The sequence below is a fragment of the Gopherus evgoodei genome, chromosome 4 (assembly GCF_007399415.2).
Source record: "Gopherus evgoodei ecotype Sinaloan lineage chromosome 4, rGopEvg1_v1.p, whole genome shotgun sequence".
NCBI lineage: Eukaryota > Metazoa > Chordata > Testudines > Testudinidae > Gopherus > Gopherus evgoodei.
Genome location: NC_044325.1, coordinates 137053164 through 137069337, shown reverse-complemented (window position 1 = coordinate 137069337; position 16174 = coordinate 137053164). Strand labels below are relative to the sequence as shown.

The 16174-nt window shown below is 45.8% G+C and overlaps 1 protein-coding gene across 1 annotated transcript; it reads left to right on the top strand.

Annotated features, from left to right (window-relative positions):
- Window positions 1-271: 271 nt before the first annotated feature.
- On the top strand, window positions 272-15291 carry MAPK13 (mitogen-activated protein kinase 13). The gene is given in 17 exon segments (XM_030561250.1): window positions 272-575; window positions 4685-4731; window positions 4734-4813; window positions 6493-6551; window positions 7813-7865; window positions 7868-7920; window positions 9194-9223; window positions 9698-9745; window positions 10639-10654; window positions 10657-10752; window positions 11159-11230; window positions 11772-11800; window positions 11802-11850; window positions 12438-12520; window positions 14295-14301; window positions 14382-14558; window positions 14955-15291. Coding segments are annotated over 17 exon segments (1098 nt in total). The 5' UTR covers window positions 272-456; the 3' UTR covers window positions 15035-15291.
- Window positions 15292-16174: the final 883 nt, after the last annotated feature.

Below are 16174 nucleotides of genomic sequence, written 5' to 3'. Positions count from 1 at the left end.
ACTGCATTAGCGGATTTTTAAATGAAGAAAATGTGTATTGGTGCACCAGGGTGGGTCCTGTATTCTCTCTTTCTAGGAATCCATAGACTAGTATGTTACCTAGTTTTAGCAGCAGTTTCCAGTTGTGCATTTTGCCCAGGTGAGTTTGCTGCTTGGCTACTTGGACAGAGGAGGACTGCATTCCCTCCTTCCGGTAGGGCCACCTCACAGGTACCTGTGTGAGGTAGGGGTGTGTCTAGATTGAAACCTGATGCCTCATCCTTGGGCTGATGTGGGGGTGGAGGAAGGAGGGACATGTTGCTTCAAGCACACAGCTAATGAAGACAGAAAGAGAAATTATCCAGGACTTATTTTCTCAGCTGAAAACAGGAACAAGGGCAGTCTTTTCACCTCTTTCCCCCAGAAGTCTCACCCTAGACCTGTGCTCTGGAGGAGTCAGTCCAGGGCCAAAAGAAGATGAGCTTAACCCGGCGCAAAGGTTTTTACAGACAGGAAGTAAACAAAACTGTCTGGGAGCTGCCCAGAAGATATACCTCCATCAACCCAGTGGGATCCGGGGCTTATGGTTCTGTCTGGTGAGTAGGTCTTGGCCTTTCTTCTTTCAAGGGTCCTGGCAGGAAGAACGGGGTGGGGGGTATTTAAAGCATGGCTCACGGGAAGAAAACAGGGGAGGTGCCTCTTAGCTGTCCTCCATTATGAAATAAATTTGCATGTTAGATGAAGGTTTGTTTCCTGCCTGCCATACCTTAAGTCACTTTCAGCTTGAGCAGCTGTTCTGCTGTGTGTGTGTTTACTGCCTGAAGAGTTGGGCCTCCCTAACCCTAAATGACTACATTTTGGGGAGAGGTGCTGCTGTATCCATCACCCTCCAGGTGATGGGGACTAGAGGCTCAGCCCTTATGTTTGATTTTATTTATTCAGTCCCTTGGTTTCCTCACTGTCTCTGATGAACAGGACAGCCAGCCCTTGCTATGCTCTGTCCCAGGGGTAGGAACTAGGCAGAGCTAGTAGTAGCAGAAAAAAAAAATCTGTTTCCAAGGCTGACGTTACTTCCCCCTAAAAGATTTTGGACCCTCTTGTTCCCCAAAGGGAAGATGGGATTCTGCTGCTGGTCCTATACCAATATCCTGGTTTAAACTAATACAGCCTGTCTTGACTGGAACCTCTTGCCAGTTTAATGATTAATTCTGAGCCTAGAAAGGGATAAGACAGACAGAAAAACAATGCATAGTCATCCAATCAGCTGGGCAAAGGCAGCTAATAGAAAAATGAATGTATAGGGTCAGATTCTGTTCATTTGCATGTGTGTAAATCTAGAGTAACTCCACTGACTTTAATGAGTTACTTTCAGTTTATGTCCTTATGAAATCAGAATCTAGTCCATACACCAATACACAAAGGCAAGAGAGAGATTTATTCCCTGTACTAGGTATTCTGCAGGAAATATTCTGCCTGAATGTCATTACCAGGGTCACGTAATATACCTAGTTCATAGTCCTGGGACCATTGGACTGACACCCTGGTTAGCTGTTTTTTGATGCATAAACAGGGTCTGAAAGATTTGTTTTCTCTACAGTATATGTTTTTCATATTAGACATATAAATTTTGTCTTCTTTAAAAGACAGCAGCTCCCTGAAGAAAGAGTAGAATTATGACAGCACAAGAAGGAAAAGAGAGTCACAGAAAGAAAGAGGGGGTTTCACTCCAATGGCTTGAAATTTGGGTCATATCTATTTAACTTCAATAGCTAACATTCTTTCTCCAAAACTTTAATCTTTGTTAACGATTCAACATCTTTGCCCCTTCACTTGCTATGTGCATTTTCCTAATAGGCTTCTCCAGCAAAATCAGGGAAAATCAGACTTAATATTCTTGACATTTGCAGAGGTTTAAAAAAAAAATTTAAAGGAGGGGGAGAAATTATCCTTCCAGATTTTCTTTATAAAGCCTAAAGCAAAAAGAAAAACACAAACAACAGAATCCTTTACTGCTCCCTTAAATAAAAACCGGTCTCTAGCTCAGCTGACATGGAAACTCCCAAAAAACAACAGCTTGTTTGCCCTAAATGACAACCCATTAGACTAAACCGGGTAGTGCCAGAACTCCATGGATGACGAACGCTTGCTGGTTTTGGTGCTGATTCCTGGCTGAAGTACAAGTGGAAGCTTGTGGAATTAGGATTTGCTGTCCTCTGCTGGGAACCACAGGGATGTTCTTTTCTACATAAGAACAGGAGGACTCGTGGCACCTTAGAGACTAACAAATTTATTTGAGCATAAGCTTTCGCGGGCTACAGCCCACTTCTTCGGATGCATAGAATGGAACATATTGTGAAGAGATATATATACATACAGAGAATATGAAAAGGTGGGGGTTGTCTTACAAACTCTGAGAGGCTGCTACTCTGAAATCTTTCTATAATAGTCCATATATTTGGGTTTCTTAAAGCTCTATATGCTGTTACAGATACTTAAATAGAAGCAAATAGAGCAAGTTACAAAAGCTCCCCCAATTCCCTGAAAAACTAATTCCTCTGTTAAATTTCTTTGTTAAAATAAAATATTGTTTAATAATTTTTATAGCAGATTTCACACGTGTATAGAGAGTTAGTTTTGATCAGGTTTGAGTAATTGAGTAATTCTGATGTGGCTGTGTCCAAAGGTGGTCTGAGACAGACTGAATGAAAATGCTACTGAGTAACTTTGCAGGTCAGCCAGGATCTTGGAAAATTGCTTGTCTGAACGATTAGCTATCATGTACCTATTGCGGATTAGAAACAGTTATTTTGCATAGTAGTTCCCTCCAACCACCCTTGGAAATCCTAGAGCCACTACTGGTCACCAGAGCAAGAAGAGGAGCTGTAGCCCATTAGTGGGTGGATGGGAGGTGGTAGGAAGCCATGCTTTCCTTTCAAAGGTGATAAGAAGAGAAAAGGGACTATTTGGTTTCGAACAGGAAGTAGATATGGGATGAAGTGTGCAATGTGATAACACTGAAATTCACATGGGTTTGGTCACACTGCACCACTAGCAGTCACAGCAGGAAAGACATGTTGATTTACAGTTCTCCAGTTTAATGAGCTGAGAGAGAAGGAATTGCAAAGTGGCGGAAGTGCATAGCCCAACAAGGAGGCTTGGGCTGGAAAAGCCCTGCCTTTCTCTCTCCCTTCAAGAGGCAGCAGCTGGAAGCTGTCAGTCATAAAACACAGGCAACCTTTCACAGCCATCCAGGGTTGACTGGCTCAGGGAGGTGGTGCAGTTCATTATGGAGGTTCCTCTTCAAATGCTTTCACCCTGAAAAGCACTGGGGAAAATCTTAGGAATCATAGCAGTCTCTGGATGATTGCTGCTGATGGCTTTTCTTTCCATCCCTTTGCTGATTATATCGAGGGCCTGCCTTCTCTGCAACTCTGCCATGGGACTTTGAGAGAAGAGGTGTCACTGAATTGCTTCATATGGAGAAATAAATAGCAGATATGACTGGGAGACTCTTGTATGCCCTCTTGACAGCATGGGGCTTGGAGCCAAGAACTCCAAAATGGAGTTCACTCAACTCCAAATCTTGGTTTTGACACTGACTCCCACTGTTGTCGTTTTTGTATCAATTTCATATCTATAGAATGGGGATAATAGCTACCTTACCTTATAGCTTTGTTGCGAGCATTAATATAGTAATATTTATACATTTTTTAACATAAAAAGCCCTTTCAAGTGCTAAATACTATTAACTGTCTTTAAAAAACCCTCACCTGTATATACCGTTAATACCAAATGTGTAGCACAAAATACTTCCATGTTCAGAACACTTCACAAACATTATCAAATTAATTCACAGATTTTTTTTAAGGGCCCTGAGAGATTATTGTGACCATCTAATCTGACCTCCTGTATAACACAAGCCAGAGATTTCCATCTTGTAATTTCTACATCAAGCCCATCAATTCTGTTTGAGCTAAAGCATATATTTTAGAAAGACATCCAAGTTCTGATTCTGAGACCTCAAATGAGAGAGAATCCCCACATCCCGAAGTTAGTTATCCCAGGGCTGACTCTCTCCCAAGCAATAACAGCATCCTGGACGATTCACAGAAAGTGAATCTGTATATCTCCCCTCTCTCACAAACACCCCTCCCCCCCATTCTCCTGTCCAAATTTCAGAATCCTGAGCAGACAGGTGCAGGGAAAGGGCATAGGAGAGAATCAGCTGGGTTCTCAAGAGCCAGTTCGCTCAGAAGAGAAGTGGCTGTCAAAGAATCAGTGGAAGGACACAGTGTGTGGGTACAGGATTAGGGTTAGCCTGACTTCCAAGCATCTGTCTTCACATTACCCACCATTTCTCTAACACCAGCCCATCTTCACAGGCTGGAGCAATGGGACAGTGCTACTGTAAACCAACCATGAGTGTTTTAACCTCCTTCAGAGCAGATACAGCTGGTTAAAATATTGGTAGTAGCATGTTTATACCAGAGATGCAGTAGAAAAAATTGAAGTACAATGCTAGTGTCTACCAACTGCATTTCTTTCATGTACATTATGGAAGATCAGGGAAATGGAACTTTTTCCTTGATCAGCTCCGGATTCCAGTATCCATCTCTTTCTCTTAGGCCGCTTGTTAGATTAACATTGCATCGTCCATGAAAACTCATTGCTTTACTCAGAACTTCGTTTTATCTGTTTGCCACAGTTCAGCCATAGATAAGAAGACGGGGGAGAAAGTGGCCATCAAGAAGCTTGCCGACCCTTCCAGTCAGAGATCTTTGCCAAGAGATCATACAGGGAGCTCATGCTGCTGAAGCACATGCAACATGAGAATGGGAGTCGCCACCTCCTCCATGAGGACACGAGAGAGGGCTACATTGCTTCTCTCACTGAGTTACCGTAAGATCAAGTGATAGTGGACTTTAGGGACAAAAGCCCTCATGTTTTCCTGAAGCTGCTGCAAGGTGGGCTTCACCACCAATGCATGCCTGGGGGAATTCTGCGCCATCTGCGCATGCGCAGAGGTTATGTCCTCTGCAGATTTCTTTACTTCCCTGCAGAAAATTACTTTCTGATGGGGAAGCCAAAGGGAAGCCACTAAAGCATCATGCGAACCCTCTCCAGCAGTATGTTTCGGGTGCTCAGGGCAGCTGGTAGAGAGGTAAATCACTGTGGGGTAGGGAGCAGGACTGGAGAAAGCTGGCTGATGGCTCCTACCTTGTGCCAGGCCCAGCTGCTAGTCCTGGCTGGGCTGGGGAGGATGGGACTTCATCTTTCCCTGCACAGCATCCAGGGCTAAGTCAGATCCACCCTCAGATTTCTCCCTGAGCTGCAGGAAGCTCTGCAAACATCCCCTCTCCCTGTTTCCTGCACCCATTGTTCCTCAGCTGCAGGGGGCGGGGTCCATGTGCAGGGAGCTGTTCCCTCAGCTGCCCAACCCCTGTATATCCAGACTCTCTTATACCCAAACTCTCCGCCAAGCCTCACCCCCCTGCACTCAGAACCCCTTCTGATGAGCCCCACTCCCCCTGCAACTGGATCACCCTATGAGCCACCCACACCAAGATCCCCACCCGATGAGCCCCAACCAGCTGCACCTGGGTCCCCAACCCACTCCCCCAGGATCTGGACCCCCTCCCCACTGACCCCCCACCCCTGAGTCCCAACCACTTTCACCTGGACTCCCCTGCAGAGTTCCATTACCGTTGCACCCAGAACCCACCAACAAGCCCCTGTGCATCCAGATCCCCCTGCACCCTCACCTGTATCCCCCACTGAGCTGCTCACACCCAGATTGCCCCACATAGACCCCTCTCAAACCACACCTGGATCCCCGCAACCCTAAGCCCCTCCACACTTGGATCCTGCCTTGCTGAGCCTGCTGCCCACACCTGGTGCACCTGGCATGGAGGGACCGGGCCCTGGGGTGTTTCTGGGGCAGGCCTGGTCCCTGCACTTGTCAGGGTTGGGTACAGCCTCACCACTGAGTCCCTGTCTTTGGGGGAGGGAGAACTGCAAAGTGATCTCCCACTGCTGTGCAGCCAGTGGCCTGTGCTCCCCAATGCCATGCTGGAGCCTCTACATTTATTTGACAAATAAAATCTGCAGAATTTTAAAATATTGTGAGCAGAATTTATTTTTTTTAAGCACAGAATTTTTAATTGTTTTGGCACAGAATGCCCTCAGGAATAGCCAATGGACACCCAGCCTGATGTAGAGGGACCGCACCCTTTTTGGAGTTTAGAGGAGGATTCAGTTTCCGTGTTCAGTTCTCATTTCCATGGGTTCTTTGTCGCTGCCACCCTGCTATTGCTCCAGAAGTGAAGTTGGACTTGCAGTACAGACAAATGTTCGGTCTGTTTATAAGAGAGGAAATAGCCATAAAGCCCATTGACGAGAGTCCAAATCCCTCACATGGAATCTTAAAGTGTCACTGACCTGTGACTCTACAGAGAATACTACTCTTCTAGTGTGTGTACTTTCCAGTCTTACATTTACCCACTTATCCCACAGGTCATTGGGTTGCTTGATGTCTTCACCTCAGCCACCTCCTTCAGTGCATTCCAGGACTTGTAAGTTTTTTGTGGGGTTTTTGTGGGGTTTGCATTCAATATAGGTTCCATCGTTGTCCAGGACAATGGCAGATTTTGCACTTGAAGAAGGAAGTGTGTCATGCTGACAAGCAATCCCATGAGTTGATTTGAAAAGGGGCCAATCTAAAGCCAGAGATACCTGAATAAAATTACATTAGGAAGATTAGAAGCACTGATCAGATCCAGTTGGTAAAATCCCTGAGAAAAGTATAAGCAAGCAGCTCATACACCACATGTTCTGGGAGAATGGATCAGATGTATTGATTTATATCATGTAAATACCAGAAACTGGTATCTAGATATATGGTGATGGGCCCATTAGACATTCCTAAGATAGAACGATGCATGTTAGTGTAGTGATTTATATGTCATGCTGGGCACAGGGACAATAACAAAATATTGTCAGATCCTAGACTACTAAAACAGAAACAATTTTAAAAATCTATTTTTTTCACCTTTTATGTTGATTTGTTTTTCTTTTTTGGTGTGGGGGGAGGCTGAGCATTGCCTTCAGCTTGGATGGTGAAGCTGGACCGGCCAGGGTTGAGGCACCGTGGGGATCAGTCTGGGACCTGAGACAGCAGTTTTTAAAAATCCTCTTTAAAAATTCATAAACTGTTTCACACACCTGATTTGCTTATCGCTGATGATGAAAGACTTTAAAGCTATGAACAGTGCTCTCTCTCTCATACTCATATTTGGTATCTTGCAATGGGCACAATGAGAATGAGTGATTTTTCTAAATTCAGGAGAGTAGAAATAACAATTTGCAGAGAAGGTAGCAACTTTAACTTCCTCACTAGATGTCTTAGTCAGGGGCAGCTCCAGGCACCAGCACAGCAAGTGCGTGCCTGGGGCGGCAAGCCACCTGGGACAGCATGCCAGTCGCCATGGGGCAGCAGTCAGGCAGCCTTCGGCGGCATGCCTGCAGGAGGTCCACTGGTCCTGTGGCTTTGCGAGCAATTCAGCAGTCGATATGCTGAAGGCACGGGACCAGCAGATCACCCACAGAACCACTGCCGAATCCATGTGACCAGCAAACCGCCCGCAGGTGTGCCACTGAAGGCTCCTTGACTGCCGTGCTTGGGGCGGCAAAAAACATAGAGCCACCCCTGGTCTTAGTAACCCAGTGACACACTAAAGCTTCCTGCAACTGATCTGATCTTCATAGCGAGAACAAGGCTAGCATGGCTCCCTATGTTTTCTCCTAGACTCAGGGACTTATCTTACTGCCTTTTAGCTATCTGGTGATGCCATACATGCGGACAGATTTACAAAAGATCATGGGACATGAGTCAGTGATGAAAAGATCCAGTACCTGGTCTATCAAATGCTGAAAGGTTTGAAGGTAGGTGGATCTGGAATAGTCAAAAGCAAGAACTGGTGTCTGAGGGATTTACACATTGAATCACCAGGTCTGCCATAGGAGTAGACTTTGCTCTGTATTATCCCTGAGTGGACCCTTAAATCATGGACAGACTAACCTGTAGGATCATCTGGTTTCCCATCTTGAGAAACTTTTGCTGACAGAAGTTTCATTGCAACTGATACGATCCCACAGAAACATTTTGTTTTGACAAATTGTTATTTTCTGACCCCCCAAAAAAAGGCTAATTGAAAAATTCCTGACCCACTTTCATTGAAAGCTTATACTTCAGAGGTATCAGAGGTGGCTTTGGTTTTCATATTGGTCATCAGGTGACTTAACCATTCAATCCATCATAGGTCATGCAATATCTTGCTAGGGAGGCAGTTGGCTTGTTCTGTTCAAGTCACTACAGCCCAAGATTCCTTAGCAAAACTATTGATGGTGGCAAGAGGCTTTTAGCAAGTGGAGCGTCTGGTTCCCTCATTCCATCTGCTTTTAGAGAAAACAGATGGAACGCAATTTCCTCAGTTACTATGAGCCAAGAATGTCCGTTTTTACACAGACAATGACGAAGTGGAATGGTAAAAAACAGCCCCTTATAACAATCTGAACACTGAACTGTGGAACTAATGATTAATAGTACTTCCCACTAGACTGCCCTCCAGCTACAATTCTCACAGTGCCCTATGAACATTAGGGACTTACACTCCACAACACCTCTTTCCCCAGATCACTGTGAAACCCAGATGGGGGAAACCGTTGCACAAAGAGGTTAAATGACTTGCCCAAAATCGCATAGTGAGCCTGGGGAGAGGTTAGACTAGAACCAATATCTCAACTCCTAATCTTGTGCTTTAGCTGCTAGACTCTGTTTCCTTCCTATATGATTTGATAGGTAGAATAAGCACAACTCATGCAATTTAGTGATAAGTTTGAGGCTTCTAAGATTATAGTTGATTTAAGTAACTTTCATGGCATACCAGCTATGCCTTCAAGAAGTGTTCTAATTCCAGCTGTTGTAAAGAACGTAATGTAGGGAATGGGTTTCACCTGGGTTTCTAGCAACAATTTCTTCTTCCTATTTGTGACCTGTGCTGTAGAGCCACAGAGCTGGGAGTGAGGATTTTGCAGAAGAAGAATGCAGGTTGCTTTGGTCTCAGTAGTCAGGCTCCGTTGCTAACACGTGTTTCTCCTATGGGCAGTGAAAGATTTGCTTGCTGGTGATCACACTGTGGCTTCCTTTTCATTGCAGTACATTCATTCTGCTGGAATCATTCACCGGGTAAGTTCATGTGCACTGTTACTCTGCTTTTATTTCTGTTCTCTGAGAGAAGCACAACTCAGCCAGAATGTTAGCAGCTTCTCCCATAGCCTTGAACATCATCTCACTAAGAGCTTGGGCCTTAAGTTCTCCCTAAACTAGTTCTCCCTCTTCCCTTTTGCTGCCTAATTCCCTTCCTACCTGTGTTGGCCTGGATTTGCTCTGTGGGCAATGCAATATTTTGCAACAGGCTGCGTGGATCATTTTGTGATGCCTCCTGATTAATGAAAGGCTTCAGAAAAGAAAATAACCCTTGTGACTACTCTGGGATGCTGAACTGTGTAGCAGGCATGTTGTCTCCACTGCTGTAGCAAGAGTGGATTCTGGATGCGATGATACAACCCAACAAAGGCCAAGGGGAGACTTGACTGAGATTTACATTGTTGAATTGCAATTTGCTTTGTGTCCTGATTGCTCTGCTCTCATCTGCTGCAGGACCTGAAGCCAGGCAATCTTGCTGTGAACGAAGACTGTGAACTAAAGGTAGGTACAAAGGTGCCCTTTCATGGCTTGCGAAACATGCGGTGTGTTGGGTAGCTGGTGAACCGCTCTGAGTGCGTGAATCTTGTTAACACACCAGTGTGGCTCCTAATGCATCCTGAGGCCCATGTTCAGCAAGATATTTAACACCGTGTCTGTTGAATCAATGGGACTATTCAGGTCCTTGACGTTAGGACACGCTCCAGTACCTTGCTGAATCAGGGCCTGAGGCTGGAGTGAACCTCCTGCACTGACGTGCACAGCAATACCTTACAGAAATTCAGTGCCCTAGGGTCACATCTATATTAGAAAAATAACCCAAGGATGATAACCGAGGGCAGACACAGTTCCCCTGCGCTCCCATCAGCTAGAGCTGAAGACCTATTGCAGACAAGCCATTTTCAACTCCTGGTAGAAAGGCTTGTTTAACCTGGGTGGAAGGAAGGGCCTGCTTTGCTGGGAATTGCTAAAAGCGATTTGGCCCTGTCTATGCTAAAGGTCAGGCCAAAGCATTTCCAGCTCTTGCCGGAGGAACCTGGTAGCAACAGGACGTTTTTGTAGGAGAGGTGGGTTGGAGAATGGCTTGCCTTACAGGACACAGAACAGTCCTGTGAAAAATAAGGATCACCACCTTCTTAAAACATATGTTCTATTGGTCACACACACTACAGATTCCTTCTGCGGGGCTGCAGGCTACAACTGGTTTTGCAGCCTGGCTGTAATTCACAGTGCAATTAAGACAAACCTGTTAGAACCATTGGCTGGGGTGGCTCTGGTGTAGCGGTGAGGCTATAGCTCTCTGATGGGATCCACTTCATATCATGGAAACAGGTTCTCTTTTGCCTGCAGGATCTCTTTTCCTTCCCTCACCATCTTCCTCCTCTGTTGATCTGTAGATCTTGGACTTTGGCTTGGCAGACACGCAGATGCTGAGATGACTGGCTACGTTGTGACGCGTTGGTACAGAGCACCAGAAGTCATTCTGAACTGGATGCATTATAATCAGACCGGTGAGTTAAATTTCTTCAGCTGGGGCTCTCTGGAGATCACCACTGGAACTCCCTCGGGTGGGTTAGTGTGGATCACACACAACCCTCTATTGGCTGTTAAGTTAAGGAGGAACAAAAAGCACCTTATCTCCAGCAGCAGTTATGAGGCCCCTAATCAAGCATCAGGAGACAGCTCCACCTAAAGCTGTCACCATTGGAAAAGCTGAAACCCAAGGTTGTAATAACCCAGAAACTACAGCTGGTGGGAGAAGGGGGTTGAAGGTGGAGCAAAACCATGCCAATGACTAAATAACTCAGCAGACATTACTGTAGTCCCCAAAGCAGGACAAGGCCCCTGAACTGTGTTTCTCCTCCCTCTCCCGGCCTTGTTCTTTTCTCATGCGCCTCTCGGTTTCTTCCTGCACAGTGGACATCTGGTCTGTTGGTTGTATCATGGCAGAAATGCTGACTGGGAAAACCCTGTTTAAAGGAAAAGATTGTATCCTTTCAAATTGGGTCAAACTCCTCTGGGTGGCACAGAAGCCCCCTAGCTGTGCCTGAAACAGACACTCTGGGTATTTGTGACTGGGCATTTACACAGGTATGGTGAGGGTGGGGATACTGGGGGAGGAGGGTGTCACTTGGTACACTGGGTAAGTTCTGCCCTGTGTCCTCTTGCATGCATGCTGCCCTGACCAGTCAGTGGCGTTCTGTGCTGTGGGGAGGAACTGAGGTTACCCATGCAGGCCCTAAGCCCATGGCAGAACACAGCTCTGTGAGGGCTGCTTGCACACCACGGCAGAAGGGGGCTGGGAGCAGGCCCTGTGGATGCACAGCTCCAGCCACCAAAGCCTGCCTAGGAAGGTCACAGCAGCTGGGAGCTATTGCAGCTCTGACTCTGCACTAAGCATCCCGGAGCCATTTGGAGTGAAGATTCATTCTCCTTAATCCTCACAGACCTCCTAGCCAACAAGCCAGCATACTTGGGCTGTTGGATGGTTCCAAGATATGGCCCTAATAACCTTTAACTCAGCCTGCCAATCTAGATCAGCTGACCCAGATCTTGAAATGTAAACCGGACTCCCAGAGAGGAGTTTGTGCAGAAACTGGGAGCAAGCGGTAAGGCAAACACTGTGTCTAGGGCCTGTACTTCTGAACGCCTGCGGTGGAACCACATGAAAATAAGTTATTTTTACATTGTCTTTGACATGTGCCTTCGTGTGGTTTTAGTAATGTAAATCATCCAAACTAAGGCAGTGGCCTTGGCATCTATCCCTGCAAGTGCACCTCCAGAGCATTTGACTTTAAAGAAAGTCCTATTTACCAATGAGTCAAAATATTCCTTTAAAGGGGGTGAACAGGAGAGGGTAGGAGTTGAGAGTCAGGACTCCTTGGTTCTGGGCCAGAGGCGCTGGCGACTCAGGTGTGACCGCAGGCAGATCATTCCACTCTCGGTAACCCAGTTGAGCCCTCTGGAAGATTGAGATATTTTGTACCTCCCAGAGGTGTCGCAAGGCTCCCTTATGTGTAACAAAAAAAAAATAAAAAAAAATGAATCAGTTCCTCCATGAAGAGGCCACATAAGTGTGGAGTCTTGGATATTTACTGCATTCCTGCTCATCTAGGCACGGACCCGAGGGCTTTCTACTGTCCTCTTTTCTGACTTCAGCATGTCTGTATGCTGTGCATTCCTCTCTCTCTTTCAGCTAAGAAGTATATCCAGTCCCTTCCCAAGGGTTCCCAAAATGGATTATCCCGGCTTTTCCCCAAAAGCCAATCCTCTAGGTAAGTCATCTTCAGTATTTCTCCCACGCCACGTCCAGTCCAGTATAAGGCAAATTGTCACAATGTCGTGGACTCCAGGACTTTTCCTTTCTCTTAGACCTCATGACCTTCTTGCTGCCTGTGTCCCCTACAGGGCTAATGATGTTTCTCTGCTGATCAGCCCTTTCCACGGGCTGACGATACGTAAATTAAATGGCAAACCAATTATTATTGACATTAAAATAGTAGTTTTCTGCTGTTCTTTGCTCTCTCCCTTCCCCTGCCCTTAAAATAACAAGACCCAGGACTTTTGGCACTTTTCCCAAACTTGTGAATTTTTTCTCATGACTGCAAGCCCAGCCTTAGTTATAAATATCTCTCAGCTCCATAGTGCTGTGGTGGCCAGGAGAATGAGACTGATTTAAGTGCAGAATGTTAGTCCATCTGGAGACTTCTGTGGTGCCTCTTCCAAGCTCACTTTTTCCTGCAGTTAAAGGAACCTAGTTCTATGAAAAAATTTAGAAGGAAACTTCTGGTCTTACACACACTTGTGAGGACAGGATGGAGACACGCCTGCGAAGGGAAGACAATCCTAAACAAACCCAGTTCACTTTGGTTTCCCAGAATCCAGAGATCATTAGATCACGGCTGGGATCATTTGATTTACTGAACTGAAGGCCACATTTGCCTTAAGTCAGGAGCTTGAGGGTCACACCTAATTTGCTTAAAATGGAGCAGACCACACCTGCACTCATAATTCATGTACAGCTCACAGCATGCGATGCTCCCTTGTAAGCCAAGCAGCATGGCTTCTTGTCCAAAGAGAGACCATTGCGTAATAGAACTTGGAAAATGCAGCTTCCCACACCTTCCTGTGGAACAAGGCCAGTAGCTGATCACACTGTAGAACTCTCTGAGCCCCAGTTGGCCAGTGGAATGTACTTTGGCCACAACTGAGCTCCAGGATCAAGTTGCCTAGAGCAAACCAGGCGGTATCCATGTTATCCCTCTTTCCTTTGTTCTTTTCCCAGACCCAAGGCAGCGTGATCTCTGGCAAGGGGCACAGAAAGTTGCATACACTGCTTCAGCCACCTTTACCAGGAAAAGTATATGAATCATTTCCCAACTGTGTATCAGATATCGGGACATTTTTGATACAAAGTTGGTAACTGAAATTTGTTTACGCGTTCATGGTAAAAAGTAAGCCGCCTACAATGAACTGTTTCCCCTCATAGGTCATAAATGTGGGTAAGCAGAGCTCCATCAAACTCTGAAACATTAAAGCAGTAAACCCAAGAAGGAAATCAGCCTGCCTTTGGCATTTCCTGCCTTCCTGTTTACCAAGCCTAGTATAGATTACTTTATAGATTACTTGGGTTGCTTATATTTGCCTTGTAAATACTTTGGCCCCTCCACAACACAGATCAGAACTGAAAGAATTTTAAACTTGAAGTCACCTCTCACTAATGATGTCCTTGAAGCTCGCTTGGTTTCAGCAATGAAGCTAGATAGCTCTGTTTTACTTTTCCCTCCCTAATTTTCAATAACTCACACAAGGTTATGTTTGGATTCGCAGTGCTGCAGGGGAAAGCTTAAATGACAGAAAAAAAACATTAAACCGTGAAACATTTCTTCTCTTTGTGATTTGTATTCCTTCCCCCTTTCCATGCTTTCAAACAAAATTTAAGTTTGGGATATAAACTAGCTGATGTTTCACCTGTTGATTTTACTGCCTCTGTACTGATGGGAACTTCTGCCCATTAGAAACCCATTATATTCTTGGATGCTAGGAGCATGAGCCCCAAGGTCCTCGCAGACTTTATATGCAGGACATCCTAAATATCATTGCTTCACTCACCTAGCCAAGTATTCCCATCTTTCTGCAGCGGTGGACCTGCTCGACAAGATGCTGCAGCTGGATGTGGAAAAGCGTCTCACAGCCACAGAAGCTTTGGCCCATCCATATTTTGACCAATTCCGAGACATTGAGGAGGAGACGGAGGCCCAGCAGTCCTACGACGATTCCTTGGAGCATGAGAAGCTTTCTGTAGATGAGTGGAGAAGTAAGATGTTGAACTTTTATGCATTTCTGTCAGTACTTTGTGTGGAACTTCCTAGCCCTTCCCACTGTCCTGTACATACCTGCTGAGTATGCCTGATCTCCCCCCCCCCACGCCTGTATGTGGCCCCCTACACACATGCTGCTGCTGTAGTCTCATGCCCATCCTCTTCCCCTAGCCTCTAAGCACTCATTGAAGATACCTTTTGCCTACATCTTTCCAACACCCAGCTATATTTTATCCTTTCAGCCTCCATGTGATGTACCCCTACATCTGAAATCTGCCCCCAGCTCTTATGTGCTCTCATGCTCACACCCTCTTTAACGCCCTCTAGAATCATGTGACGGTATTATTTTAAAAACGCTATTGATACACATTATCATGTTGTTCATTTTCAAGGGCATACATACAATGAGATTCAGTCCTTCAGTCCGATTGCCCGGAAGGACTCCAAGAGGCGGAGTGGTATGTCATTGTAGTGGCTGGGGTGGCCAAGGTTGGGGCTCACTCCCCCTGCTGGGTCACAAAAGAGGACGTCTATCAGGATTTGGACCACCTCAGGGCCAGATATTTATCAACATGGGTGTGTGGAACTTCTGTGCATGTGTGGAACCCAAGGATGTGGAATACACAAGAGTGTTGGGCTTTGTCTTGTGGGAGGAAACTGCACCAGAAACATCTTTCAGTGCCAAAGATGAATGTATTTCTCATTAAAACCCCAAGCGGTAGAATTTTACCTGGTGTTTCTTTGTATTCTTACTCATTTGCACCAGTTTTCAATTGGCTCTTAACTTGGTTTTCAAGAGTTCAAGTCACAGACACCGAGTTTCTAATCTGCCAGGGGGGGCTCCGCCCAGGCCCCAGCCCCACTCCACCCCTTCCTTCAAGGCCCCGCCCTCCCTTGAGTATGCTGTGCCCTCACTCCTCCCCTGTCCCCTCCACTGCCTCCTGATGCTGTGAAACAACTAATCCATGGGAGGTACTGGGAGAGAGGGGGAACAGGCACTGATCAGTGGGGCCTGCTGGCAGGCAGGAGATGCTGGGGGGGGGGGGGGTTCTGGTAGGGGCACCCACCATTTTTCTCTCCATGGGTGCTCCAGCCCCAGAGAACCCATGGAGTAGGTGCCTATGGTTTGGGTGTTTCAGGGGCTCCTTCTCACTGTTCCTTCGATGTGCTATTTGCTTCTTTATCAGTTCTTCTAGAAAAGCTGTTAAGATTCTTGCAGGTGGCATCATAGTGACTGAGGCAGGAAAACAAAGTTTATTTGAGAAGCCAACAGCAGGTTTACTAGTTAGAGAGAGGGACAGGAAGTCAGAACTGATGGGCTCTCCCACAAACTCATTATGTGAAAGTTGGCAAGATTCTTAAGACTGAGTTTCCAAAAATGGCCTCTACTTTTGGGTCCCTTTGTTCTTCGGGTTCCAACTTCAGACACCTTAGCCAAATTGTTCGAACTTGGTTATTTATATTTAGGCACAAAAGTCCAAGTGGCCTAATATTCTGAAGTGCTGTGAGATCATCTTCAAATGAAGAGTACTGCATAAGTACAAAGAACTGTTTTCTCTCTCATTAATGGTTCTGTAACAGATGTAAACGCATGTTTTGTTCTTTAAAGTAA